The 27,848-nt window shown below is 42.3% G+C and overlaps 6 protein-coding genes across 15 annotated transcripts; 3 read left to right on the forward strand and 3 right to left on the reverse strand.

The window, feature by feature from the left end:
• Positions 1 to 608: 608 nt before the first annotated feature.
• Positions 609 to 6,035, forward strand: LOC105565235 (phosphate carrier protein, mitochondrial). Its single transcript, XM_012018264.1, has 6 exons — positions 609 to 763; positions 885 to 1,057; positions 3,366 to 3,526; positions 3,637 to 3,873; positions 4,552 to 4,848; positions 5,418 to 6,035. The coding sequence occupies exons 1-6, from the start codon at positions 624 to 626 to the stop codon at positions 5,643 to 5,645; spliced, it is 1,236 nt and encodes a 411-aa protein (XP_011873654.1). The 5' UTR covers positions 609 to 623; the 3' UTR covers positions 5,646 to 6,035.
• Positions 6,036 to 6,037: 2 nt separating this feature from the next.
• LOC105565234 (solute carrier family 26 member 10-like) lies at positions 6,038 to 12,187 on the reverse strand. Of its 5 annotated transcripts, XM_012018259.1 has the most exons (12): positions 12,104 to 12,187; positions 11,946 to 12,015; positions 11,407 to 11,606; positions 9,750 to 10,022; positions 9,333 to 9,514; positions 9,072 to 9,236; positions 8,880 to 8,984; positions 8,671 to 8,804; positions 8,041 to 8,203; positions 7,782 to 7,982; positions 7,452 to 7,700; positions 6,038 to 7,375 (listed from the first exon to the last, which is right to left on the reverse strand). In XM_012018259.1, the coding sequence occupies exons 3-12, from the start codon at positions 11,507 to 11,509 to the stop codon at positions 6,935 to 6,937; spliced, it is 2,016 nt and encodes a 671-aa protein (XP_011873649.1). In that variant the 5' UTR covers positions 11,510 to 11,606; positions 11,946 to 12,015; positions 12,104 to 12,187; the 3' UTR covers positions 6,038 to 6,934. The 5 variants fall into 5 exon arrangements, with proteins under 5 accessions (XP_011873649.1, XP_011873652.1, XP_011873651.1 ...); XM_012018262.1 differs by lacking the exon at positions 11,946 to 12,015 and having other exon boundaries at positions 12,104 to 12,183; XM_012018261.1 differs by lacking the exon at positions 12,104 to 12,187 and having other exon boundaries at positions 11,407 to 11,602.
• LOC105565233 (jmjC domain-containing protein 7) lies at positions 12,110 to 15,380 on the forward strand. The gene is made up of 4 exons (XM_012018258.1): positions 12,110 to 12,252; positions 13,717 to 14,193; positions 14,420 to 14,657; positions 14,738 to 15,380. The coding sequence occupies exons 1-4, from the start codon at positions 12,192 to 12,194 to the stop codon at positions 14,925 to 14,927; spliced, it is 966 nt and encodes a 321-aa protein (XP_011873648.1). The 5' UTR covers positions 12,110 to 12,191; the 3' UTR covers positions 14,928 to 15,380.
• On the reverse strand, positions 14,952 to 21,045 carry LOC105565232 (zinc finger protein 184-like). 2 transcript variants are annotated; one of them, XM_012018257.1, is made up of 7 exons: positions 20,892 to 21,045; positions 18,142 to 18,940; positions 17,432 to 17,638; positions 17,117 to 17,344; positions 16,441 to 16,709; positions 15,899 to 16,292; positions 14,952 to 15,749 (listed from the first exon to the last, which is right to left on the reverse strand). In XM_012018257.1, exons 2-7 carry the CDS (start codon positions 18,919 to 18,921, stop codon positions 15,489 to 15,491), a joined length of 2,139 nt encoding a protein of 712 aa, XP_011873647.1. In that variant the 5' UTR covers positions 18,922 to 18,940; positions 20,892 to 21,045; the 3' UTR covers positions 14,952 to 15,488. The 2 variants fall into 2 exon arrangements, with proteins under 2 accessions (XP_011873647.1, XP_011873646.1); XM_012018256.1 differs by lacking the exon at positions 20,892 to 21,045 and adding an exon at positions 20,020 to 20,512 and having other exon boundaries at positions 14,952 to 15,752.
• Positions 19,259 to 23,666, forward strand: LOC105565231 (serine--tRNA ligase, mitochondrial-like). 4 transcript variants are annotated; one of them, XM_012018254.1, is made up of 5 exons: positions 19,259 to 19,733; positions 21,861 to 22,066; positions 22,161 to 22,888; positions 22,977 to 23,144; positions 23,230 to 23,666. In XM_012018254.1, the coding sequence occupies exons 2-5, from the start codon at positions 21,998 to 22,000 to the stop codon at positions 23,570 to 23,572; spliced, it is 1,308 nt and encodes a 435-aa protein (XP_011873644.1). In that variant the 5' UTR covers positions 19,259 to 19,733; positions 21,861 to 21,997; the 3' UTR covers positions 23,573 to 23,666. The 4 variants fall into 4 exon arrangements, with proteins under 4 accessions (XP_011873644.1, XP_011873643.1, XP_011873645.1 ...); XM_012018253.1 differs by lacking the exon at positions 19,259 to 19,733 and adding an exon at positions 21,143 to 21,341; XM_012018255.1 differs by lacking the exon at positions 19,259 to 19,733 and adding an exon at positions 21,602 to 21,775.
• An 85-nt stretch (positions 23,667 to 23,751) lies between these two features.
• LOC105565236 (protein krasavietz) lies at positions 23,752 to 27,268 on the reverse strand. 2 transcript variants are annotated; one of them, XM_012018265.1, is made up of 8 exons: positions 27,120 to 27,268; positions 26,542 to 26,613; positions 26,184 to 26,464; positions 25,774 to 26,078; positions 25,400 to 25,643; positions 25,092 to 25,311; positions 24,295 to 24,456; positions 23,752 to 24,194 (listed from the first exon to the last, which is right to left on the reverse strand). In XM_012018265.1, the coding sequence occupies exons 2-7, from the start codon at positions 26,600 to 26,602 to the stop codon at positions 24,305 to 24,307; spliced, it is 1,263 nt and encodes a 420-aa protein (XP_011873655.1). In that variant the 5' UTR covers positions 26,603 to 26,613; positions 27,120 to 27,268; the 3' UTR covers positions 23,752 to 24,194; positions 24,295 to 24,304. The 2 variants fall into 2 exon arrangements, with proteins under 2 accessions (XP_011873655.1, XP_011873656.1); XM_012018266.1 differs by lacking the exon at positions 27,120 to 27,268 and adding an exon at positions 26,698 to 26,826.
• Positions 27,269 to 27,848: the final 580 nt, after the last annotated feature.

Raw genomic sequence — 27,848 nt, forward strand, 5'->3', positions numbered from 1 at the left:
CCAAGTTCTAGCATCGTGGACATTGGGCTTAAAGCCCGCTGCAGACGATGCTTTGGCTGCGTTCGGCAGGAAAAGCTGCTTTGCAACTGTTGTAAAATTCGTGAATCTGATTGGTGTGTTCTCTCAATCTTGTGTGAATTTAAGAGCATACGCCAATCAGATTCATGAATTTTACAACAGTTGCAAAGCAGCTTTTTCTGCCGAACGTAGCCAATCTAGGGCAACTTTCACCAAGCTCCGGTTAACCCAACCGGTCAAGTAACATGCAGGATTGCAACCGAATCTGATGAGAAATCTGATGAGAATCTGAGAAAATATATCAGATTCGGTTGCAATCCTGCATGTTACTAGACTGGTTGGGTTAACCGGAGCTTGGTGAAAGTTGCCCCTAATAAATTACTATCGTTGCACCATTCAGCACTCAGGATTCCTAGTAATTTAGTAAATCGCAAGCAATCCAGCAGGAAAAATAGCATCGTCTGCAGCGGGCTTAATAAATTACTATCGTTGCACCATTCAACACTCAGGATTCCTAGTAATTTAGTAAATTACTATCATTGCACCACTCAGCATTCATAAGGCCTTTACGAGAGCCAATCAGGATTCAGCTTTGAGCGCGCTGAATGCGGTCATTGTGTTCCCGCCTTTATGGCTCTGCATCCGCTATTGCATTAGTTGCGAGAGGCTTCCCCGCGGCAGCCACTGTCTACCTCTGTCACTCTTCCGCGGGTTTCCGGGTGACGAGGGTCGTCTGTCATAGCAGGTGCCGTATCGAGACTTTGCATGTAGTACCGACGAAAAGAAAGAAAAAAAAAATTAGAAGCAAAATTCTCGCTCGCGATCCGACTCGAATAATCCAATTGCAACGGAATGCTCTTGCCCAGGTGCGAACGCGAGAGCCGCGGGAACGCCACGATGTTGTCCTGGATGCAGGAGGCAGCGAAAATGAATCCGTTCTCGTCGCCGTTCACAACGGTCAAGTGCCAGGCGCTGGAGAACGACGCCCGTCCGCTCGTGCCGAGTCGCAACATCGTTGCCGCCTCCGTCGAGGAGGGTGGTCAGTAAACTCTCTCATTCCAGATCCGATTTTATTGTTAGTGCGATAAGTAAGACCAGTGGATCGAGCGGCTCTTCCACCCCCCCCCCCCCCCCGACCGAGAGGTTATACGGCTTGCGCGCGACTTCACGTCTTTCACGCGCGACCTCGATGCCGCGGATCTCGCTCCTCGCATATATCCGGTAATACCCGTTGATACCTCGGGGATTTTTCCGTCCTTGCCGTTCGCACGGAGAAGTTTATGCGTGATCCGCACGCCATTTTTTAACCATCTGACAGCTGTATTACATAACCCGAAATGTGATTGAGCGTCACGCGAGGTGAACGAAAGTCGTTCCGTCTTGCCAAGAATCCCCGAGTTCGAAGGCCGCTCGATACTCTCGATTTTCTCAAGGGCTCCAAGTTAAATAATACCGAAGCGGCCTCGAACAAAATAATTAACTCGATTAAACAGAATCAAAGTAGAATTTTCACTCATTGTTCGTCCTCCTTAATACTCGTCGTTGTCTGTTAACGAAATGTTAGCTGAAAGTCCTCTATTACGAGACAGGCACCTAATATAAGACAGCGGAGTTTCCGCTGAATTAATGGAGATTATCTGCTGGTTCCGTAATTTTTTTATTGCCGTAAACTTGCCCTTGGAGTGAAATCTGTTCAGTGGAAAATTGATCGTTAGGTCGTGCAATTGTTACGAAAAAAAAAGATTGAATTTAGATTTGGAAGCCTATTTCGCAATAGAGCACCTTCCTCTATAGGTTTGACGGACTACCACCGAGTGACTCTTAAACGTTGGCTAAATTAATCGATGCCCGAAGTCGTTCTTGAGGAACAGCGGCGTACGATTCCCGCGATTACAGCATATTATAAATTATATTATATAACCGCAAAGCTTCGAGCGCTAAGTCAAAACTGAGGTTCTGAGGGCGTCGCGTGTGCGCGTACGCGCGTTAAAAGGAACATTACAAATTGCAGAGAATCCTCCCGCGTGACGAAGTGCGGATCTAACGGTTTCGCGCGAGCCGCGGGTCGATTCTCGAGCCTCGGATTTAAAGGCCGTGCACGCGCCGTGGATTGCATAAGGCGCGGCCATTTTGTCAAAATGTATATATACATATGTGTATATTTTATATCGGCGCGTTATAAAAACGTGCCTCCCACAGCTTCGCCCTTGGACGACGGCCGAGCAGGAATAATCCGCTCGGTCGTGTCATTCACTGTGTACGCTGACCGTGACCGAGAAATGCGCGGGATGCACTTAATTCTTTTATAGATCGAGCGAACGAGGGGGGGGGGAGGGGGGGACGAGTCCGGTCGAACGTCAGATCCGCGCCAAAAGAGCGCTCGGGATCGATCAGCTGATCGAGAGAAGCCTCTCGTGTCCATTTCTATTGTAAAGGCCAATGTCCACGATGCTAGAACTTGGACCAAGTTCTAAAGGCCTGTGTCCACGATGCTAGAACTTGGTCCAAGTTCTAGTTCCGAGAAATGTGTAGCCAATGAACTTGTAGCTTTTATGGAATAGCTGCGAGTTAATTGGCTACACATTTCTCGAAACTAGAACTTGGACCAAGTTCTAGTTTCAAGAAATGTGTAGCCAATCAAGTTGCAGCTATTCCATAAAAGCTGCAAGTCGATTGGCTACACATTTCTCGAAACTAGAACTTGGACCAAGTCCTAGCATCGTGGACACAGGCCTTAACATCGTGGACATTGGGCTTAACGCCCGTTAGATTAAGGGAGACAAGTACTTCGGATGATTTCAAGACGAAAATTCTAATACGAAAATGTCGAGGCTGTAAAGGCCTGTGTCCACGGGATTTGTTTCTTTAGTACAATATAAATTTATACGTTACAGTAACAAAGATGAGCGCTATTGCAGTGACGTTAGTTTCGTAGTAACTGTGTTATCAAATATTTTTGTCATAACATCTTGCTTACAGATAGGTTTGTAATTTGAGACTAGAGTCTTGTCGCCGCTCTTGAAGATAAGAGTCACAGATTGACGTTTTCCAAGAAACTGGAGAAGCACCACTAGATAGCGATATGTTATTTGCGATCTGTATCTCAGAAACTACACGCGACACCCCCCTCCCCCCCACATACAGTTGCGAAGGTTGCGAAGTAAAAATTATTCAGAACTTCATCCTTTGCAATATAAAATGAAAACATCCGCAAGGTGTGATCTCTTCTGGCATGACTGCCAGTTTGAGATTACAAATTTTTACATCGTCAATTTCTAACGCGTCTTGTTGATGCTGGAGGTGTATCATATGCTACGTCTATTCATGTTGCTTCGTTGTATTCACAGACAGCTGCGAGTTTGGGTCGAATCACTATTTCCTCCTATGCGGTCTCGGAGGCATTCTGTCCTGCGGCCTCACTCATACCGGCATCACGCCCTTAGATCTAGTCAAATGCCGAATTCAAGTGGACCCGCAGAAATACAAATCGGTGTTCAGCGGATTCCGAGTAAATATATTCGTGCTGAATTATTCACCCCCTTGCTTTCATAAATATCCCTAAATACAATAATATAACATCGCACGACAGATGTAATAATATTCATTCGCTCGTTCCAGGTAACTTTGGCCGAGGATGGCACTCGAGGATTGGTGAGAGGCTGGGCGCCTACTTTCTTCGGCTACTCGATCCAGGGAATGTTCAAATTTGGTCTTTATGAGGTCTTCAAGGTTTACTATTCGGCGCTGGCTGGCGAGGAGCTCTCTTACGAATATAGAACCAGTTTGTACTTGATATCGTCGGCTTCGGCAGAATTCTTCGCGGATATCGGCCTGGCGCCGTTTGAAGCCGCCAAGGTAATCGGTCGTCAACGTTTTTATATCATCGCGACATCCCAATTTTCGTCTCGGACGCCGTTCCATGCGGCAAACTTATTTTTATGACGATACGGTCAAACTCAATAATATAAATTTCTAACACAAAGTGGAAGTAACGAATAGAGGTGCTGCATCGTCGAGGAGGTAGGCACTAAGATGCGCCACTTGTTAGTTTTTCGGCGAGAAAAATAACGGGCTAAAGCTAGACCAGGATTCGAACCGGGACCTTTCGCTTGCCAGGAATTCTCTTCCTACTTGTTGACTTAATTTTACTGAATAAAATAGAAATAATATGCTAGCAGCGCGACTCCAGAGCGATACATGGCATCTCACTCAATGATTTGGTAGACCATCGTATGAATGCAGAGTGGCCACACCTCTGAAACCCCTCTAGTAAATAAACAAGTTTCTCACATTACCCTGCCTGAACGACAAGTTGTCGTGGAGGTCGGTGAATGCGAAGCGAACACGGCCCTCATTCATACGTCAATAAACAAACAGAAATATAGATTTAAACAGTGTAATTCCAATGTATTGATATCTGTAATAATTTGCGGGACGTTTCGAGTTTCACTGAGCCTTCATCAGTCACGATAATGAAATCGATAATATTAACTAATGAAAAGTTTGTATCTTGAGCTTATCTTTATATCACAGGTCAAAATCCAGACTATGCCAGGGTACGCCAATACTTTACGACAAGCGATGCCAAAGATGTATGCGGACGAGGGTCTTAGCGGTTTCTACAAGGGTTTAGTGCCGCTGTGGCTGCGTCAGATCCCATATACGATGATGAAATTCGCTTGTTTCGAGCGCACCGTCGAGCTTCTGTACAAACACGTAGTCCCCAGGCCTAGAGCAGAGTGCAGTAAATCTGAGCAACTGGTGGTCACGTTTGCGGCCGGATACATCGCCGGTGTATTTTGCGCCATTGTGTCTCATCCTGCCGACACGGTAAATTTTATATGAAATCTCCACGCATTCGTAGAAAAATAACAGGGCAACGAAAATGAAGATTTAAACTCCAGCTATCGATCAACTTTTCTCATGTACTCATATGCGTATACATATGTTTCATGGCATGTACCTTGAAAATTTATAACTTTCTTTGGAAATAGTGTGTCGAGATGACGACCATTTTGTTTCAAAAATCAAATCTTCGGCTACAAGGAAAAAAATTTGTTCTACTATTCTCTTAAAAAATTTATCTTAGTCTTTCTAGAAACGTAAAGGTCATGAAAAACGTGCATTGAAAAAATTTGCTGGACATTTTTTATATTGTGTTCTCTTTCTATCGCATAAATCACAAAATGTTAGTTTCAAATAATATTATTTCAAGAAATTTTATTTTATTTTATTTTAATTATTAAAAACTTTTACTTTCATGTAAAAAAGCTGTTATGATATCGATAGTAGCAGAGTACGGAATAGAAACCCTGGATATACAATCGATTTTTCGTAATCTAAAGATAGTTAAAAAATTCTGAATATTTTGAATCTTTATAATATAAATGTCTGGCCAGGTGGTGTCAAAGTTGAATCAAGAGAAGGGATCAAGCGCGGGCGAAGTCCTGAAGAAGCTCGGCATGGGCGGCGTGTGGAAGGGCCTGGGACCGAGGATTGTCATGATCGGTACCTTGACTGCGGCACAGTGGTTCATCTACGACGCCGTCAAGGTCTGGCTGCGCATGCCACGTCCGCCACCGCCCGAGATGCCGGAATCTCTCAAGAAGAAGTACGGCGTGGCATAAGTGTAGTTGTATGACGGATGCGTTCACGTCGCTGACCGGATCGTCCTGCTCGATCATGGATTTAGATAAAGAAGCGTATAAAAGCAATTTCAATTTCAGATCTTTTCATATCGTGCATTGTTGAACGATGTGTCCTATTTTATTTTGGAATATTTATTCTGCAACATTATATACATACAACAGCGTCAACGGGCAACACTGCCGCAAGATTAGAGAAAAACAATTGTGTCTTACAAATAGGAGATATAGGATGCTAATTATGCTGGCTCTTTAACTATCAGAAGCACAGTAAATTTAATTCGTAACAGCTATAGGATTACCCAGAGTAACCGCAAGCTGTCACATTGTACATAGGGTGATCGCTGTAAATAAACAGGCCGATTACTCAAGCATATGCTATATTGCTTTATATTTCTCCTCTTTCCAAGATATAACAATGATTAACAATTTAACACATTTTACAAGATATATCGATGCTTCCGCTCTCTTATTGCAATTATATTGAACTACGATGTCAAAAACTAGTGTGAATTTTTTTACTTCGTGTAATGTGTGTGTTAAAAAAAGACCGAAACCCCCAAATAACTTCGAAAATATACAAGATAGGAAAAATGTTTCCTACAAAAGTTGTAGGGCTTTAATGCATTACATAGTTTTATGCGTCCTACAACTTTTGTAGGAAACTTTTTTTCTCTATCTTGCATATTTTTGAAGTTATTCAGGGGTTCCTATCTTTTTTTAACACCCTGTATATACATATACACGCACGCACGCACATACACACATATATATCAAAAATTAATTAATATTACATACCCATGTTCAATAGATATGTAAAATATACCGGAAGCTCTTTTCGATTCGGTGGTTAATAAATAACTGTAGAATTTTCGAACATGTTACCAATATATAATATTAAATCAATGTGAGGGCAGATAAAAAGAATTTTTTATAAATTATTATTTCTTTTAAGTACAGTATTGGATGGAACTATTTACTGCAAAGTACATTTATATCATTTCTCTTCCAATGCAGTTTGCATCAATTGCGTAACGCAATGCATCTTGTGCTGCATTGTAAAAAGAATTAAGCAAGAACTATAATTCTCACGTTTGTGACTCTGATTTTCACGAACAAAATATATGCAAGTATCTTGCGAAAACGTAATATCGAGAAAAACAATGGTGTGAAAGCATATTCATTCCTTCATCACACATTAATAGTTATAACAAAAATACACATACACATGTATCTCTTCTTTACGCGATATAATAGAGAATAATTTTTTATTATCTTGAGGTAATCTCATTTTGAAAATAAACGATGGCATCTTGTATAGTTGCAAAAATTTTCAATGGCATCGTCCCATAGACATATAGATCGCATTTTTTGATAGTTTCAAAAATAGGACTCGGACAATTGACGAAGTAAAACTCGACATTCACCTGTGTGAATTCATCCACGATTACGTGCAATACTTGAACGCTACTGGGATCGATGTAACTCAACGCGCTCATATCCATGATTATGCACTGTAATTTGCACGTCCCTTTCGAGTTCGCCAAGTTCTCCAAGAAATGACCCTCCTCGGTCAATTTGTTCCTGTATTTGATGACTTTTCGTGGACACACTCCTACGAGTCTGTATACGATAGATTTGAAGTAGCTGTTATTGGCGAAATTCAAAGTCCCGCAGTAATGAAATATTTTTATCCCATGTATCTCCACCGCCTGAAACGAGGATCAATATAAAAGCCGATAGCTCGATAGCTCGCATTCTCCGATATTTCACTTTGATAAACCTTACCGCTTTGTATCTACCCATGTCCAGGTACAGGTCTGTATGTGGTATGTGGCCCAGCAAACACGTGTAGGGCCGAATGACTTGCAGTAGAATTATAACTAGTGACACGAGCAGTCCCGCGAGTAATCCAATGTCGATATTTATCAGTATCACAACGAGGAAGGTCACGATCCAAATTATAGCGTCGGCCTTGCTCAGTTTCCAAAATTTAACAAGCTGACTGGCTTGTTGAAGCATCCCTTTTAGCGCTACCTGTAGTGAAAGATCTGTAGAAATTGTGTGCTTCTTCACTAGCTACACGACATTTTCCTTGGGATATATTTTTACACGTACAACTATTATGGAGGCCAAGACACATCTCGGTAGAAGCTCAAAAAATGGTCCGATCCACAACAGTATGATGAGCAATAATAAGCAGGACACGATGCTCGCTATCTGCGTGCGTCCCCCAACGGTTTGCTGAATGAGAGATCTACTCAAGGAAGCCGATATTGGCATGCACGAAAAGAAGGAACCCATTACGTTACTAAATCCCTGCAATTAGAATAATTCGTGGAGAATCGATACGACAACTGTCAGGATGGTGTCTCACCATTGCAAGAAGTTCCTGATTTGAATCTATATCGTAGCTGAGCTTTTGCGCAAATATCAACGCCATTGATATAGTGATGGTATACGAAACCATGGTTATCGCAATACTGTCGACCAACACCAACGGTAATAATTCGAAGCTTGGCACCTCTGGCTTAGGAAGTCTATTTAAAAGATATGTTTTGATAGGATTTACATTTTACGAGTAGACAGAAGTTTCACAAATTTAGGTAGGACATCAATTTGTCACATGTCATTAAAAAGGCTCGCATTAGTGGATCTCGAAACGTCTGACGTTTAAATATAGATTTATACTTGAAACTTGTACGCAGAGCGTACTAAAACCGCCGAATAGCCTTTTGATCGTAAATCCTTTAGAAAATTTCAAGACGAAAATTCTAATACAAAAATGTTGAAGCTATAATAGTTTTTAAATAATAAGCGATTATATTTCACAGATAATAGGAGTCTGAGATTTCGTCTTGAAATTTTCTAAAAAATCTGTGATCAAAAGGATATCCGGTGGCTTCGGTGCTCCCTGTATATATCTCACACCCGATAACCTGTGTTAGTTCTTACAACCTGTTAATTTATACTTTACGTAGGACGATAAAACGATTTGTTTACGTACCCCGTGGGAATATGCCCGACGGTTTCGATATTGTAAATCTTTGGTAAATCGCAATAACGGGAGACCAGTGTCCCACCAACCACTGCAATAAGTTCAATGGGTATTGGTATGCTGCATTTTTTGCTCACTCTTGGCTATGAAATATAAATCATACTTTTTAGCCCTTACAAACGCTCAATTGAGGCATTTATGCCAAACACGCTGTTTACCTTCAGAAATTCATTGTTAAAAACAAGAATAGCAATTGATACAGTTGACACTATTGCAGCAGCTATATTAGTATTCTTCAGTTCCCTAAATACATCTACAACAGTCTGAAATTAAGGGGAAAGAATAATTTCCGTTTTTTCTTTTTTTGGTAGCAATTCGCAATGTGAAGAATATAATGCATATTTACTTACAAAGATCAGTTTAAAGTAACCCTTTTGCTTTGGCAGTCTAAGGCCAAGGAGATCCTTGATTTGCGATACTAAAACGTAAACGGCAGCCGCGGTCGTAAAGCTGTTGACTAAAGTTTCGCTCAGCAATGTTGTCACAATGCCTAATCGGAATGTATACATTATTATCTACAACGATAAGAAAACTTTCTTCACTTTCCAGCCTTTGGTCGCCGAGAGAGAGAGAGACGCGCTCTCTTAAACTAAGACGAGACGCTTTCGTACCTGAAATATTCCGACCATCAGCGTCACAGCCGTCGCCACCTGCATAGGCGTATACACATGCGCGACATCCTCGAGATCCTGCGAAACGGCATCCGAGACATTCGCGAACGCGTGTCCCGCGTGCGGGTTCGAGTAAAATGTTACTACTTTGCCGGTCATTAGGCAAACCACAGCGAAAGTTCCTGATGAGTGCCAAGAATGTTTGATTGTTCAAGGTTGTCGAATAAGTTCATATTAAGGTGTATATATTTCTAATCGTTCTGCAACGGAAGTCAATTAAACGAATTAACCGGAAGGATTGCAAACCGCAGCAGGCATATACAATATATATATATCTCTTTGTTAGTACGACGTTATTCTTTAGCGCAATTCTTATAAATCGTTGCACCGCCTCGCCTCGTCGCCCCGTGCTCTCACCTATGGACACGTGCCTGGATGTGCCGAGGAAGAAGTAGACGAAGACGGGAAAGAAGGCCATGTAGATGCCGACCACCGGCGGCAGATTTCCCAGGAGGGCGTAGGCCATACCTTGCGGTATGTGCATGATCGCCACGGTCAGTCCTGAAATGATATCGGGTAGTGTATCTTGCCTCCAATTGTATCGGCTGAGCCATCGTATTGCTGGTATCATCGACGCCACGCAGGACTGCCAATTCTTCGATTTAACGTTGTTTATCACATCCCGCATCACTGGGAACAGACAGATCAAGACGAAACGTAAGTTTCCTTATGAAATTCACTGAGATGCTGCACGAAGAAATACAAGGCAAGTTAACGGATGCTATTGGAAAGTAATGAAATAATTGAGATTGGACAAATTGTGAAATTTAACCCTTTGAAACACAGTGCGACAGAGGAGTCCCATATTGTGAGATATGGTACTTAGATGGGATAGCGGGATTTACTGTTAAATTAACAGGCATCGTCAGTTGATTCCATCATGAATGTATTGCCCCTTGGAGCGAAATCTGTTTAGTGGAAAATTTATTGTGTACTCGTTGCGAAAAAAGATTTGTAATTCAACTTGGGTGTTGAAGACCTGCTATCTCATAACAGAGGTCTTTCCTCTACAACTCCCAAAAATTGAGAAACCAACGGTTCGCTAATTCCGAATCTGAAGTCGAAATTCTAAAGTTATTGACGATTGACTCAATATAGCAGCTCGAAGTCAAAGTTTTAAGTGAAAAATTTTGTCTTCTACAGGATATTCTGTAGTCAAAAAATTATTGCTATAAACGACATTGCGAAACTAGGTATCTGGGAATTTTTGAGATCACTGATTTATAATCTGAAGTCAAAATTCGAAAGATGGCGGATTCAATGTAGCTAAAATTACAAAAACTGCAATTAATTTATCTGGAACTCGGTACTCGGAAGCTTTTCAGGTTGCTGGTTACACACGTGAGGTCAGATTAACAAAATTCATACTGGCGGATCCAACGTGGTGCCTGAAAGTCTGCATTTAAATTTTGTAATTTTGACACCAGAATCAGCGACCCAGAAACCCCTCAAGCAGTAGGTTTCAGAAAAATCGGCTGGAAGACTTGAAAAGAGCTTGAAAAATGTATACTTCGAAGGGAAAATCTACTGAAGTCTTGCTGAAATGATAACGAAAGCTATTGAAGGATTACCGAAGATTTAACAGTAAATCGTAATCTTCCTCATAAAATTCAATGTGGCGCAAAACACGAGGAAAGTTAAACACTGTCGAAAATAAAAGGAATTACAAAATATTTTACAAATCACGAAATGCACTGAATTTAACTGAAACTCAACTATGCACACTTTTCAATGAAAATGATTTGCTGAATTTTTACTGATATTGACGAAATGATCAACGAAACGAGTCAATTGAGGGAAATCTTCGCGAGTACACTTCAACAAAATCTCACTACGCTCTTAGGGCCAGTTTCACAAACGTCGTTTAACCGCTAACCCATGGTTAATTGATCCTCTTCTTGGATAACAAGATAGAGAAAGATAGGAAGTCGGACTGAACTCTGGTCAACAGTTAACCGACGTTTGTGAAACTGGACCTTGGTGGAGGTGCCCGTGTCTCATTGTCACGACTCACAGGACGATTTTGGCTTCTCGTAATCATAACTTTGGTTCAGCGTCTCGTGTTCGTAGAGAGGCCTTTCCAAGCGTATCTGCAGCAGCGCGATGTCCTTGTCCATAGCTGCAATCCACTGATCGCAAACGGGCTTAACTCGAAGAACTGGCCGCCAGGCTCACTGTGAGAACCGAGATTATCTCTCCCGCTTCGCACACTATCTGCAATAATATCGTTATTACACGCTGATACAATATCTTCGATCCTTGATAAAGTATCTCTGGAATTCAATAATTTCTACAGGGCTCGTTGCGTAATCGAGCACAACTTTGCACTATCGTATATTCATATTTAACCTGCAACGATTCGGTGAGGATCAAATTCCTATAATTAGTGTATCGGCAAATTGCGCGAGATAAAACGCCAACCAAACGCACCGAACGCACTACTGTTTTACGTTATATAATGCATATTGTTATTTGAAATGTGCGTGCAATTGCGGTCGCGTTAAAAGCTGCGAGCACTTTCGAGCCGCTTCGTCGCGCGGAGGGTGAACTTACATTTACACATGAAACACGTTCTCGCTCCGTGGGCTTCAGCAAGGACAATGGGACCTTCGGCAGCACGTGACTAATAATCGGACAAGGTTCCATTAACCGAACGCATTGATTGGTACGCAATATTCGCTCGCGTTGTGTCACAATTTAGATCACCTAACCTGCGCGCGCTGTCAGCTGCCGTCGTCATCGGTGACAACTTGTCAACAAACACGGCGACGGTCCCCGTCGGGCCTAATCTCGGGCGCGATGTCGAGTGCCGGGGACAAGATCCGAGAGGCGTGCCGCATCCTGTCGCGAGAGGCAAGAGGTTCGTTTCGGTGTTCGCTCGGGTGTTTGGCTCCGCTGCTTTTTTCCGGGAGGATGCGCGAGCTAACCTCACGACCGTCCGTCTCTCCCACGTGCGTCGCGTATGCGCGCGTACGCGATAATCGCATTGTCGCGCGATTCTCGTTTGCTAATTGAACGAATCCACGAGAGGCGCAAATCTGCCGTCACGCGAACGGGAATGTAATCCGTGACGATGGAATTATTGGCCTCGAGTCGATTGTAAAGGATAAACGGGAATATTAATGTACACGTTACGGCCAAAGCCGAAATCGCTCGGTCGGCGAGGAAAACTCATTTAAAAAAAAATTGACCTCGCGGCAACGATTTTCCAACAGATACACAAAATAGCGATAGACTTTTGTCTCGCGACGCCTAGAAATCTACCGGCGTTAAGATTTTTTTTTTGTTTTTTTTAGTGATGCGTTGCGGACTGTGTGTTGATCTAGGGGGTAACCCGAGCGGGAAACCGCTGACCAAAATCTTGTAAGGGCAAAGTACAATAGCCGATAGCTGGAGGCGATAAAGTGGTTGTCGAGCCGTTGCCGAGATAAGTCAGAAAATAGAGACGTGGCGTTGAGAGTGCGATATACTTAAGGCGCGGGACTGCCTGTGCCCCCCGGCGGAAAAAATTTCTATAAATAACTACAAAAAATTGACTTGAAATAGAAATTTGTAGAAATTTTTATATCTTCGTTAAAACATTTACTTCTTTGTAAAAATATCTATAAAATAGTATCACAACTTACAATAAATTATTAGAAATGGTAAGTCGCCAGTGATAACAAATACTCAATTAATATAAACGACCTAGGCTGGCAAATCTCTTTATTTAATAGATTACGACGTTTCGGCCAGTAATACTAGCCCTTATCAAGTAAGACTATGCTGACCTTATCAATTGTTGCAGCAAAAGATAAGAGACAAGTCGTAGTACATAAAAATTGAATATAAAACCATCAGAATAATAAAAATCGTTGTAACACTCTGTGCACCGACACCTAAATGTCTTGTCAGATATAAAGTCACAGGGAAACAACTTACAATGTTCTCAAATCAAGAAATTATTGCAAGTAGTATTTCATGAAAATGTACAATTTTGTAAAATTAGTACAAAACTTTACTAGTGTTAAAAATTTGAGAAACAACGAAATCTTAAAGAATTAAAACACCTGCTTAATTCTTCGCTAAATTTTTTTACCTCGATTTCTGCGTCCAGCCACAACTTGCGAAAGCTACGTATGAAATTCGAGTTTTTGTTGCTTGTGCTCCAATTATTGAAAAGTTTTGTGTACGTTACAATACACAAAAATTTTCAACAATTGGAACACTATTGTAACGAATTTCTTTGCCATTATTGTATTATATTATACGCTAATTTTATTACTTAGTTTTATTAATTCTTTCAATTAAATACTTTAATTTGATTGATTCTCTTATTTTGCAGAATTGTACTTGCAGAGCGAAGTTGCGGAAATAGATTGCTCAATTACGCCACTCGCCTTCTACCGAGAGTACGTTTCGAAGAACGTACCGTTAGTTATAAGAGGTGGGGTAAAACATTGGCCCGCTGTGAACAAATGGTCTGTATCATATTTTCGCCAAGTGCTCGGCGACGAAAAGGTTTCAGTCGCTGTAACACCGAACGGCTATGCTGATGCGATAGTTGAGCAGGATGATGGTAAAGAGTTCTTCGTGATGCCCGAGGAACGTCTGCTCGCGATGTCAGAGTTTCTCGACAGACTGGAGAACACGAGGGAGGACAGTGTGTTTTACATACAGCAACAAAACTCGAATTTCATATGCAACTTTCGCAAGCTGTGGCCAGACGCAGCAACCGAGATCTCGTGGGCCAGCAAAGCATTTGGAAAGCAGCCTGACGCCGTGAACTTTTGGATGGGAGACGCGAGAGCCGTGACTTCCAGTAAAGTTTCATTTTACCTGACAGAAATAAACTTGAAAGTATATTTCGATATCTCGGATAATCATCGTTACGTTAAATCTCATTTCTCGTAATTCTACCAACTTTGCAAAATATATTTTTGCCCGCGCGACTTTATAAGTGCGCTACATAATAATTTTAAAGATCAGTAATACTTCCGATTCTAAAGATTCGGTAAAATTAAACTATGTACTTTTATAATTTACAGTGCACAAAGATCCTTATGAAAATATATATTGCGTCGTATCCGGCGAAAAGAACTTTATCCTACATCCTCCCACGGATCTGCCATGGATTCCATATCGAAATTATCCGTCTGCCGTTTACAAGGAGCGCGAGCCTGGGAAATGGATCGTCGACTCGATAGGTAACGAAACGGCCGACTCGGAGAAAATCACGTCGACGCCGTGGATATGTGTGGATCCCTTGAATCCAAACTACGAAAAGTTCAGTCATACACAGTAGCTTTATTTTCAAGATGACATTTATTCGACTGATTAAAGCTAAACGAAAAATTTACTCATAGGTCTCCAGAGTATCGTAATACACATAGGTTGAAAGTCACACTTGGAGCTGGAGATGTGTTGTACCTGCCATCCCTATGGTTCCATTATGTGAGACAGTCTCACGCTTGCATAGCCATCAATTATTGGTACGATATGGAATTCGATATCAAGTACGCCTACTTCAAAGCACTAGAGACTTTGTGCAAATGAACGAGTAAGTGGTTAAGGCACGAGTCAAAAGGTGTACAGACGATTTTATTTTCAAGTCATTTGGTGCATGCACGAGACTAAGGAAATCTATACCTTTCTTTTTCCCTTTCTACATACATATCTGTACGGTCATGGTCAGAAAGGTTGCCCAACGTTTTACAATAAGTTTTTCAGAATATTCGTATGTATCATTGCACAGATATTCGTACATATCATTCCTTTGCTCTAATAATGCATCACTGCACATATCCGTGAGCAAAAGCTCTATAAATCTCTCGCAATGACCACGATTGTATGTGCACATATGTGTATACGTCGTTTATGGCTTATGATACATTGTCACATCATATATCATTTTATAATCAATAATATAATTATGTACTAATCAAGACACCTACATGTATTTCTCAGTTAATATGTTGCTGATATACTTATTAAATTAAATGCATATTATCTTATCAATGATACAAATATGTTACCAACATTCATTAGTATTCTCACAGAAGTTACAATCTTACTGTTGTGCTCCTACGAAACTGCCAGGAAACAAGGAAATTTAAGTCAGGCTGTTTCGTCGTTATCTCCGGCGAGTAAGTTATATTTTGTACGTTTTGTACCATAATTCTGAGTTTCGTACATCTTTCGGTTTTCTAGATACTTCCGATAGTTGTTCTCGCGCTTTCTCCGCTGCTCCTCCGCCTGCTGTCGCAGCTTCTCGGGATTCATATGCGTGGTCACCATGTGCCTCGTTAACGAGCTCATAAATTTGTACGTGATTCCGCACACGTCGCAGGAAAGTATCTCCTCATTGCCGCCCTGCTGCTGCTTGTACGCGAGAAAAGAAAAGAATTCACAAATCCAAATGAAAGGATCGTAAACAAGAAAATATTAAATCACATAATCTGATATATACTTTTATGTACTATGGAGAAGAGAGGAGGGATTACAGAAAGTAAAACAGTTATACATACTTGCTGATGTACCAGCATGTGTCTCTGCAGATTGTTCAGCCTGTTAAACTCGCGACCGCACACCTCGCAATCGAACTTCTTGTCAGGATCGTGGTGCTTCTTGTGCATACTAAGATCCGTTATGTGGTGGAAGGTCTTCTGACATATATCGCACGTGTACTTGCGTTGCTCGTTAGGCATATGCGACTCCTCGTGCTTCGCTAGACTAGTCTTATCCATGAACCGCCGACCGCAGTAAATGCAGGGCAGCGGTCGTGATTGAGAGTTGTGTAGCGTCAAGTGACGGCGCAGCGCCGTGGACGTGGGGAAATTTTTGTGGCATTCCAAGCACTGGAACGGTCGATCGCCGGTGTGAGTTTTCCGGTGGCGGGCGAGCGAACCCTGATCCGGATACCTGGTGAAAAATAAACATTTAATTTCACAAGACAATTTCAATTATTGGTAGTTTTATTGAATAAAATAATATAGACGGTAAAAGACAGAACGTAAGATTATGTAATGTGAAGCATACGTATGTGTATCAACTAAATATCTCGACTAGCCTTTTAGGACACGAATCGCAAGGGAAGTTTCTCGTGGTTATATCCTCCTCACGAGCGTGCTTTAGTCTGTTGTGCCTGAGTAACTGGAAAGACGTTTTGAAGCTTTTATTACAAATGTCGCACTTCAGACTGTCTGTCGTTGGTATAATGACTTGAGTTCTCTTTTGCCCATGCTCATCCTCCGATATTATCAACGATATGGTCACTGTATTGTCCTCATTGTCGAAATCTTGAAGCGACGACGACGACGACACCGCATTACTAGTTGTCTGTTAAATTATAAATATAAATAGAACAAATTCAGGACCGGGAAAGTTACTTTATAAAAGTATCTAGTTACAGTTAATTTTTTCTCGTTAAAAATGTAACTAGTTACAGTTATCAATTTTGAAAAGTAACGCGTTACAGTTACAGTTACTCAAAAAGTAACGAATCGTTACTTTGCAGATGAAGAGAAAGTAACGAAGGTAAGTTAGAGTTACCAAAAAAAGTAACTGTAACTGACTTCGTTACAAGTAACGAGTTACTTTCCAACTCTCAACAAATTTATCTATTTATACACACACACACACACACACACACACACACACACACACACACACACACACACACACACACATATACATACATACATATATATATATATATATATAATTAATTAATGTACAATAAGTACCTGTTTATTAGAAGACGACTTCGGTTCTAAATCGGGTAAAATGAATGTGTCCTCTTCGATTCCGCTGCTGTTTTGATGCGATTTAGTTTCTTTATTGGCGGTAGTGTCGTCGTTGTTTCCCGTAATCGCATAATTTCCGTCCTCGGTTAGATATACCGGTTGCAGAATGCCGTTAGCATCCTTGAAGTACAATTGACCGTCCTCGTCCTCGTGCAAAAATATTTGATCCTGAAAAAAAGCAGAAAGGACGATATATTCACTTCGGCCACTTGTAATATCGCAACAGATTTCAAGCGTAAATATTACATCGCATACTTGAGAACTGTCCTCCTCTTGATTTTGATTAGCCTCAGGATTTGCTGTCTCCCAAGACACTTGCTCGTCCTGCTCCATCGTCGTGTTATCGTATTGATACTGTTCATTGTCGTCGATGGCTTGCGCTACATACAACGTCTCCATGTTGTCGCCTTCATAATAAATAGTACCTTCAACCGGTACAGTATTTGCCTCAAGTCTTTCCATCTAAAATAACGTGATTGCGATCATTAATAATATTAAGAGACAATTTATAATATTTTGATCCTTAGGCCTTATACTACCAGACCATGCATTCATGATCGAGGGTGTTGCCGAGTTATGAAAAGACTAGAGAATGAATAGCCTGAAGAGTCATGCCTGGTCCAGTGCTGGGCTTCTCTGTTGCATTGCAAGAGACCCAAGAGACTCTGGCCTAATTTACAATGTGCTCTTTGCGTCTAGAAACATTCTATTTTGTAGCCGATAAGCTTAAAAAATTTGTGCAAGTTGATAAATTGTATATTATACATTGTACAATCGTGCGTTATCGACAAATTTTTTTAAGCATTTTGACTTGCTTGAAATAGAATGTTTCTAGACGCAAAGCACATTGTAGATTGGGCTTTTATCCTTCTCCTGTGACTCGACAACGGTCAGGACAAGATAGTGGGGGGATAGGAAAATGCATGGCCTACTACACGATCCAAGCCTTGATCAAATATACCAACTCTAACGTAGTGGTCGCTGAGCTTTTCTTGCTTAGTGGCAGAGTCTTGCTTCTTTGTTCCAAGCACGGTGTACAACAAATTGTTCTCCGTATTCTTCACTATCTCCTGAGTCGACTCGCTGTCGTCCTCCTCGACGTTATTTACTTTGTTCCCGGCCCCGTCCACTCGAGCCTTGTCCGCTTTTCCCGCAGAATCCAGGTGGATCTTTAAATCTACTTTGGTTGATTTCAGCGCGACAGTTTGATTATTTACATGCTTCTTGTCAGTCTGCGTCCGCAAAGAGCTCGCGCGACTATCCGTCATTTCGGAATTATTGTCCGACCCGTCCGCGCGCTCCAGCTCCTCGTCCTGCCAATCCTCGTCGACGTCGTAGTTTATAACTTGTTTCTTAACGATTTTCTGCGCGCTATTCTTGACATTCTTGGCTGGCTCCTTTTCTAACTGCGACGTAAACATCGAGCTCTCCTCGTCGAAGCTGTAAAGCTCCAAGTTCTTCTCGGTCGCCTTGTCACTTCTCCTTGTCTTCTCAATCACTTCAACGTCCTCCGCATCCACCGACTTGTCCTTATCCGAGATATCGCCATCTGGCGGTGTCTCGTCACCCTCCTCCTCAACCTCCTCAATTATCTCTATGATCTCCTCTATTTCCGCCTCCTCGGAATCCTCGGTCACCTCAGATTCGAATATAATGTTCTGCTTGACATTTCCGTCTTTCAACACCTCCATAATGTCCTTGTTATCCATGACCAAGCTCTCCAGCATTTCAGACGACAGCTCCATTTTCCCAAAGAGATCGTGTCTGAAAAGCAAGCGTACAATCTAAGATATTCCGTGTCGTAAGATCAACTCAACGAATGACATGGCAAATTAATCACTACCAAGAACATTTTTGTGCAACAAGCACCGAAGCAATAATATAAAAATGAACGACGGCAGTGCAGTATTTTGTAAAAATGATACGAGACACGTATCGCGATATTATTGTATAACCGAGAGGTAAACCACTGACCAAAATCGTGTACACCAATGCCTATTAATGTCCAGTGGGCATTACTTTATCTTATTTTATCTTTCTAGATTCTTCATAAAACCCCAGCAAGGCCAAACAACACCCACCCAGTCAGCAAAATGTTAGCAGATTGGCATTAGATCTGTCAGAAACCCACACCAAAACCATAGCCATCTGTGGCTGCATTTTACTTTCGTTTTGACAACGGAGTCTGTAAAAGATACGATGTCAACAGATTATCGGCAGAAATCTAGCAGATTTTGTTCTATTCGAATACATCAGTTCCTGTTGCAGTCTTTCTGCCTTCAAAATTTGTAGTGGGCATTTCACAAAATCTATTCCGACAGACTTGGCTATCTGGGTTGGTGTCAGATTCATCAGAGATCCACATCAAAACCACAGCTGTCCACATTTGGCTTTCGTCTTGGCAACAGAGGTTGCAGAGGTCAAGCTGCAGCTACAAACGCTTCGAAGTGTTTCCTTTTCTCTATCTCCGCTGCAAGAAGAGCACTTGGAAACATTTGAAGCAACAACTTGATCGCAGCCGGAGTCTGTAAAACGTACACCGAGCAGGCCCAGTTATGTGAGTAGATTTTGTTGTACTTTCGCTGACAACACGCATCAGATTTGACTGTCTGGGCAGTAACACCCAAAAAATGCTTAGCAATGCCGCAAACTTGCACACCACGCGCCCTCAGCGGTTCACCCCTCGTGTACATTACTTATAGTACAAAGAATTCATATCTTTACAGGTCTGATACAAATCTGTGCGCGCCACTGTGTTAGTTTTCTACTCTTTTTACATTACGCACGCACATCATAATTGTTTACATCTCGTTTACCTTTCATCTGATTTTAATTTTACTTACAACGGGAATTTTTTTTCTTCTCGACACTCGGCCCGTGAATTTTGAAGAAAACCGAATCCCGCAATTACGGTCTATCCTCTAATGAGACAAATCCTCGGTGCCGTCTACTTGTTCGTTGACTTAAGCAACAATTCCTACGGAGACTATAAGGGACTGGCGGCCGCCTCGTCCCGCGGTAGCAGTTTTCCAGCCCCGATTGCGCCCGCGACGAGAGGGTTAACGTGGCCGGGACTAAACGAATCCGGCGCGAAAATCAGCGGGCCCGTCGGCGCGTCGTTATCATGTATACACTCCGCTCCGGCGAGGGGGAATTGTTGACCGATGCTAAGGAGAAGCCGCGCATCCTACGTGCCGACGGATACTCGCGCGACGAACCCTCGCTCGCGGGCCAAAGTCGTACTTCGGCGCGAGTGCGCGAGGCACGGGGAGGCGCGAGCGCGAAACGTCGGCGGGAACAACGCGCGAGGAAAGAGCCGAGGCGCAAAGGTCGCGCGCGCCGTGCGTGCGCGCCTCGAGGTGCGTCGGTCGGCGCGGCCGTCTCGCGGGTCGCGACTACCCGCCCGACGACGGTCTCTTCGCGCCGTGCCGGGGGGGACAGGACGGAACGGAATGGGAGCGGGTCGAAACGCGCTACGCAACGCCGAGAGTCACGGCTCCACCAGTCGGTACGAAAATCCCGTGAATTTATCAACGGCTAACAATATGGCCGACCGGGACGGCGGCGGGGGAGGGGGAGGGGGAGAGGGAGGGGGGCGGGTGATGGATGAAAGAGCGTTTATCGTCGCGCGGAATTGCGACGCGGTGGAAATGCGGCGGCGAGTGCCGAAGCGGCCCGATATCGATTGCCGTCGCTCATCGATCGCCGAACGTACCTGTCGCGCTGTTCCGCGAGAATCGGCGGGCGACGCGCCGCACGTCACTGGGCGACGCAGTTCAATACTCCCGTGTGCTCGGTCGATACGCCGATTGTCCCGATGATTCCGTCCCTCCTGTCTTCTACACCAGGCGAGCGAGCGGTGTGATGCGCCAGGTCCGCGCGGGAGTTTCGCGGTGCCCGGTGCGCACGCGCGACCGGAAGGCCGAAGCGTATATATCGACGGAGAATATCGACTAATCGAGCTTTATCCAAACGATGGCACATCCGTTGTTTCTATAACTGGCGTTCGGCTTTACATATTTGAGGCGTCGGAGCGCTTTTTTTCTTTCTCTCTCTCTCTCTCTCTCTTGTTCATCTTTCTCTCGCTCACTCGAACGCAAAAGGGAGCACTCCGACGCCTCAGGGAGTCAATTCTGTATCTTACACTATATTGAAAATGGTAAATGTGAGTAGCTTTACCTCTTTTTAACTGTCTTTAACATTTTCATTATATTAAAGCCTTGTGTCCACGATCCAAGAGCTGTGTCAAAGTTCTAGTTTCGAGAAACGTGTGGCCAATCAAGTTGCAGCTATTCCATAAAAGCTGCAAGTTGATTGGCTACACGTTTCTCGAAATCAGAACTTGGACCAAGTTCTAGCATCGTGGACATTGGCTTTAAGGGTCAGGAAAAACTGGGCCTAAGTCGTAAATAAAATGACGGTATTGGTCGTCGGAGCAAATAGGAGCATGCGAGGCGAATGGAGCATGTTGCGATACGAACAGACCTTTAAACATCATGGCACTGTCCAGCGGGCAAAGAACCGTCGTGTGCCGTTGGCTTTAAATGAATGTGATTACATCAGCTTGCGCAAAGCTAGCGAAACGCTTGGATATCGAGCGTAAAAATTGTTATGAAATAAATTAATACAACGATGAAAATGTCCTTAAAGAAATTTTATCTTAAGTAGCCTTTACGCTTTATAGGCGCCATAACCTTTTAGGCGAGTCGTTGATGGTACCAAGACTACCAAGCTGAGCGACTGTTTCATAATTTATTGCCATTACCGGACACGTGTTGTTGACATGATATGAACTAGCGAGCATTTGTCTTCGAATGCAAAATGCGATTTAGTCTCCCACAAAATTTCAAGCAATTCTGTAGATCACGGCACTTCTGGCTACACACATTGGTACGTAATATCCCGTCGTTCGTAATTTTGTCGCAATTTCTATACTTTGCGTAATATTTAAAGTAATAATGCATAACAACAACACTTGTAACAGCCGACAGAAGCGCCGGAGAAAAATGTGATCGGCGCACGACAAGTTTTGCCGGAGCCGGAGTACAATACCGACTTTTTGTGCGATCCCGCAAACCGCGACGTTATCTTCAACAATATCAAGAGAAGAAAGGGTGTCGGGGATATCGATAAAGTCCTCGAGTATTCTGGAAATCCCGAAAAGCGGGAGTCGCTCCTGCGGGAATTAAGCAAGATACCAAACTGTACGCATCCCGCGGTGACGGAGTACGACAAACCGAGGTTGCTGAAGGAGTGCGGCAGGAAGCCGGAATTTGACTTCGAGCCGCAAGAGTTTGCCGAACTGGTTGCTAATTTGAAAGGGATAAGAACGCACTTGCTGGGCCCTGTTGCCGGACAAAGGAGCTACATGCTGCTAGGAGACCTGGCAGAATTGGAGGAGGCGTTGATTCAGTATACGCTTCAAAGATTACTGAAGCACGGATTCAAGTTGTTGTCGGTACCCGACATCATCCCCACTAAAGTTATCGAGAGGTGTGGCTTGATAGTAGACGACGGTCGTACCTTGGTATACAAATTGGACTCTCATTACGGCGACGACTACAGCTTGTCTGGAACCGCGGAGATGTCGTTGGCCAGCAAACTGATGAACGCTACGTTTTCCTATGACACGCTACCGATGAGGCTGGCTGCTGTCAGTCGATGCTACCGTGCGGAGGGCTCGGGCGCTCTGGACGAGAGAGGAATCTATAGGTGAAAAATTACGTTGTCATTAACATCGACGTAAATTTTATAAGTTTCTCGGACCAATTTCATTCTCAACTTGTTACGTTTGGGACAGAGTTCATCAGTTCACGAAGGTGGAAATGTTTGTTTGTTCGGAGCCAAACCAATCCGAGGAGGCGTTCCAAGATCTTCAAAGCATACAGGAGCAACTTTTCTCCTCGTTGGGACTGCACTTTCACATAATGGATATGCCACCACTTGACTTGGGTTCACCTGCTTATAGGTAACGCACTCGAATTGTATTCATGATATATGATCCTGTTTACATTTTCTTATACAAATTGCAATTGTCCCTTTTTTTCTTTTAGAAAATGCGACATGGAAGGCTGGATGCCTGGAAGAAAGTTGTATGGCGAGTTGTCCAGTTGTAGTAACTGCACGGATTATCAGTCAAGGCGCCTCAATATTAGATACAAGACAAAAGACGGGAATACGAAACACGTGCACACGCTAAATGGAACTGCGTGCGCGATACCTCGCATGTTGATCGCATTATGCGAAACGTACCAGACGAGGCATCACCGTATTACCGTTCCGGACAAGCTGGTGCCTCTTATGAGGGGTAAAACGCTCATTAGAAAACAACCGATCGCGGATCTGAGAAATTACAAGTATAAACAAAAGTTAAATGTAAAACAGAAAACTGAATAAAGTATAAACATGAGATAGTATTGTGCATAAATGAGCAATGTAGTTGTAGATTGAACAAATTTCCCTTTTAAAGTCCAAAATAGACTTGTCTTGCGATAATCGTATCAAAATGCAGTTTTCCTGAAATTTGTTCATTCTGTTAGAAGGAAGTTAGGAGAGTCGAAAACTTCAAAATATTAAACACCACCTGTCAGTATATTTTCTATAAACTAGTACAATATTATTATACAAAGAAAGACAGGGATTCGAAAATTGTACGTACACAGGGATAAAGATTTTTTTTTCTTATAATTTCTTTGTTATTCTGTATATATTTTGTAGCGGAGTTATAAAAATGTAACACAAAATATTTTTTCTTAAAGTAATACAATTCAAAGATGTTGCAAATTTACAGTTCCTCCACACTGATTGGATGTTTAGCTCTTATTGACAATTTAAAAATTTTCTATTCTTTTGAGAATACTTCTGATTCATCATGGAGTACCTAACATTGACTTAAGTTTTATTTATATTGTATATTTTCAAGAGTCCGTGGCGTTCTCTTTCTGACTGATATTGTTCTTGATCTGTCTCGAAATTTTGGGACTATGTCGTTTCTTCTCACTGGCAATGATGCGTTTTCCTATACAGAAAATAACGTCTTAAAATGCAGTCGCAGTAGTTACATGTGAATTGTAAAGTTTGTCGTACACCTTGCATAAAATTTTGTAAAGAGAAATTACTTGAATGTTTCTAATCTTCTTCTTCTCCTGATTCGGATTCTTCCTCAGCGTTCTGTAGCCATTCTATGAATTTTTTCATTTGGTCTAGAAAGAGCATTTTTCCTTTCACTGAATGACCCTCTTTGTACCACTTCAATATTACATCTTCCGACACAACTTCCGCTAAAAGTTAAATCAAACATTTCATTCGAGTTGTAACAATAATATTTCAAGTAATATTCAATTATGTACACAATCTCCATTACATATCTATAGCATATACATATATGTATGCAGTGTTCCTGTAAAGGCTAGCAATCTCGTGGACTTGTAGAGTACGTAAAAAAAACCCACAAGTTACTATATTTTTTATAACATTTCTTTACCGAGATATTTGTCTTCAAAGTTAACACATTTTTTTAATATTCTTAAATAACTTTTATTACTGTTCAAATTTTTATATTTAGTAAAGATCTTTAAAATAATGTGATAAGGTTCTTGATACTAGGTCAAAGAGGTTCAAGAACTTTTAACCTTTCTAATCTACAAAACTTTTCAAAGTTGATACGTTCTTTTTAATTTCACAATGTGTTTAGATACTGCACTTTTTTTTTAGAAAAATAAAGGTACTTGTATTTCACTTTGTAAAAGCCAACGATTTTTCGAGAAACTCATTTAAATAATATTTAAACAAATTTTTTTTATAGGAACTCGAGGGTTTTTTTACCTACTTTACAAGTCGACGAGATTGCTAGCCTTCGTGGAAACATCCTGAACATTGTTCGCATTATTCTGTAAATTATATATTGTACACATACTTTTATAAAAGAGTAAAACAATCTTCTGGAAGACTTTCATAAAATTCATGTTCTCATAACAGAACTCCTGGACCTTGAGGATAAGTGCGAGCTCAGATCTGGCAGTGGTTGTAAAAGCACCGAACAGTGAAGTATAAACTTTTAGATGTTTCAGTGCTTGTTCAGCGACTAACTCTTCCTTTTTGTTCCATTCGGCTTGGCCCATTACAACAACCCAAATCTGTAAATGGCAGCAAACGTTACTCCTGATATACTTGCGGGTTGCATTTAAATACACACACACGCGCACACACGGAGGAAAGACTTACCAATCCAATCACTTCGTGTTCGGGAATGCAGCTCCTTTGTGCCATTTCTTTAAGGTCTAATGTAATGTCCTTCATTGGCCTATTTTCCGCTAAGTCATCCAAAAGAAGTTGTTGTAGATCCCGCTTGGCTTCCTGACTGGCCTGAGCCTTGTGCAACTTGACGATATCCGCCAGGCCTACTGCTTCGAATACAGAGCGGAAGTGCTCCTCCGTCCGTTTATTTGGAGGTACAAACTCCATCAACCTAAAACAAACAAAAGGAATCGCATAAACAGGAGAAGCGAGTAAATCGGTTAGCGGGGAATATTTAGAAAATTTCGTTCTCTAACTCATGTAATAGATAATTATTAAGCACATTGATATATCAACTTTACCTTCCCTCGATACCTCCTCTCTTCAGAGCAGTCATTAAACTAGATAAACCTTTTTCCTGTTTCCAAGTGACAAAGACCTCCAGTAGGAAGTCTAATGCCAAGTTATCCTTAACAAGATGCTCATTAATCAAGACCGAGAGGACCGTGGGCGGTACAGAACCGTTTGAGATCCACAGTGCCGTCATCCTAGCCAGCTTAATTCTTTCTTTAGGTGAAAATCCTTTCATGAAAACCAACACCTTCTTCATTTCTTCCTCGAACATCTTCTCCAGATATTTGTAACGCCGCATAAGCTTGATAAAGACCTGTTTAATCGAACAAGACAGTTTTCATTTCAAGACAAGTCAATTTCATATCCTAAAGGCCGGTATGAAAAAAAGACATCGAATGGAAGGTTCGATTTTGTTCACCTGTTCAAAATTCCGCATGGACTCTATGTCCTCTGGCTGCTCAAAAACACATGCACTGGTTTTAACCGGTTTGTCGCCATCTTGAGCAATGGAACCGCCAGGAACCAGGAGGCCCCCGGCTATCATGATGTCAAATAGTGCCTCCCCATACCGACGATAATCTAACTTGGAACCAGCCGCGTCCAGAAATTTAGAAATTGCTTCTAAGTCGTTGTCAGCTTTCTCCAAACCAAGCAAGACTGCATCCCGAAATCCAGTCGGATCATATTTTTCTCTTTCATCTGCAAGCAACGACTTTCGCCAATTAACACCCTGAAGACTTGCTTCCGTGACTTAAGAAACAATGTCTATCTTTTACCTCTTTTTCTGGTCTTTATACGTTGACCTGATAGTATCGGTTTTTCTATTTTTTGACTCATACAATACTCTTCTGAAAAGAACATACAGATCAATATAGTTCGACAAGACTATTTGTCTCCACATAAAATTTCTCGAAAGACGTTAAATTACGAACGATTGCGAAACGCTGAAAAATTCTCAAGAAACCCGCAAGCGCAGAGGTCCCTGTCCACGTGATTAAATCGTAAATTTCTTAACGCGAGTTCGTAGGCACGCAAGATATCAGAAAAATGTATGCACAATCGCGACGTGTCGCAACGCTCAATTTCGGGATCAGTAGGCGTAATCCTTGACAAATGGCGGCAGCGGGATTCGTCTACGCGTTATTGTCGGGGGTCCGTGACGTGCAAGGCCAGCGGATCGCGTACGTGACGACAGAACGGCAGAATCAGAGGGAGGTTAAGACCGCGCGCGGTGCGTGACCACGATGATGGCCGATGCCATTAAAATATAACTCGAGAGAATCCGGCGAAGCGCACTCGGAAAAAATCCACCGACTTGTGGCGGGCGAAGTCTCTCGCTGGTCGCGCTACTTACTTCGAAGCACGTAGAAATCGTAGAACAACCTCTTCTGCCTGGGGGTTCGTAACCGACGTAGGATGCTTTAACGGAGACTCTAGCACACTCTGGCACTCGAGGTCAGTGAAACCAAAGAGGCTCCGACAGGGAAGGAGCAGTGGTTGGCGGATTGTAGACGAGAAATCGTACGATTAATTTTTCTATCTGCGCGCCGCGTTGCGGAAGAAAGAAGAAGTACCATCGTATTTAGGGCGACGTCCCATGGAGAGGAATACGCAAAGAGGAATCAGCGGATCGCCAATCACAAGTCCAAGGGCTTTATCAGAATGATCTTGTGATTGGCGATCTGCTGATTCCGCTTTCGCGTATTCCGCTCCATGGGACGTGTCGCCCTTAAGGTGCCATTAAATCATGGGGCGCGACAAATAGACATTATTTATTTTTTAACATTGTTTTCACTTAATTAATTGTAATTTGTATTAGGCTGGGTCTACATTGGATGTCGTAAATCGTGTCGGAAGAGATTGACCAATCACAGTTCATTATTCTCCTTACGGTTTTAATCAATGAATATCGTTAAAAATGACTACCTTATAATTTTCCGTTCCGTTTTTCCGCTCAAAATCTGCTCCATGTAATATAAGGCAATCAAAACAGACGGAACGGAACGCGGGAATCTAGTTACTACCAGAGAGAAGCCTGAGAGATGTCACGGCCCCGTTTTTCGTGATACGCGAATGCGATACG

This window comes from Vollenhovia emeryi, unplaced genomic scaffold, assembly GCF_000949405.1.
Source record: "Vollenhovia emeryi isolate VEMERY1.0 unplaced genomic scaffold, V.emery_V1.0 DF939154.1, whole genome shotgun sequence".
In the NCBI taxonomy this organism is placed as follows: Eukaryota; Metazoa; Arthropoda; class Insecta; order Hymenoptera; family Formicidae; genus Vollenhovia; species Vollenhovia emeryi.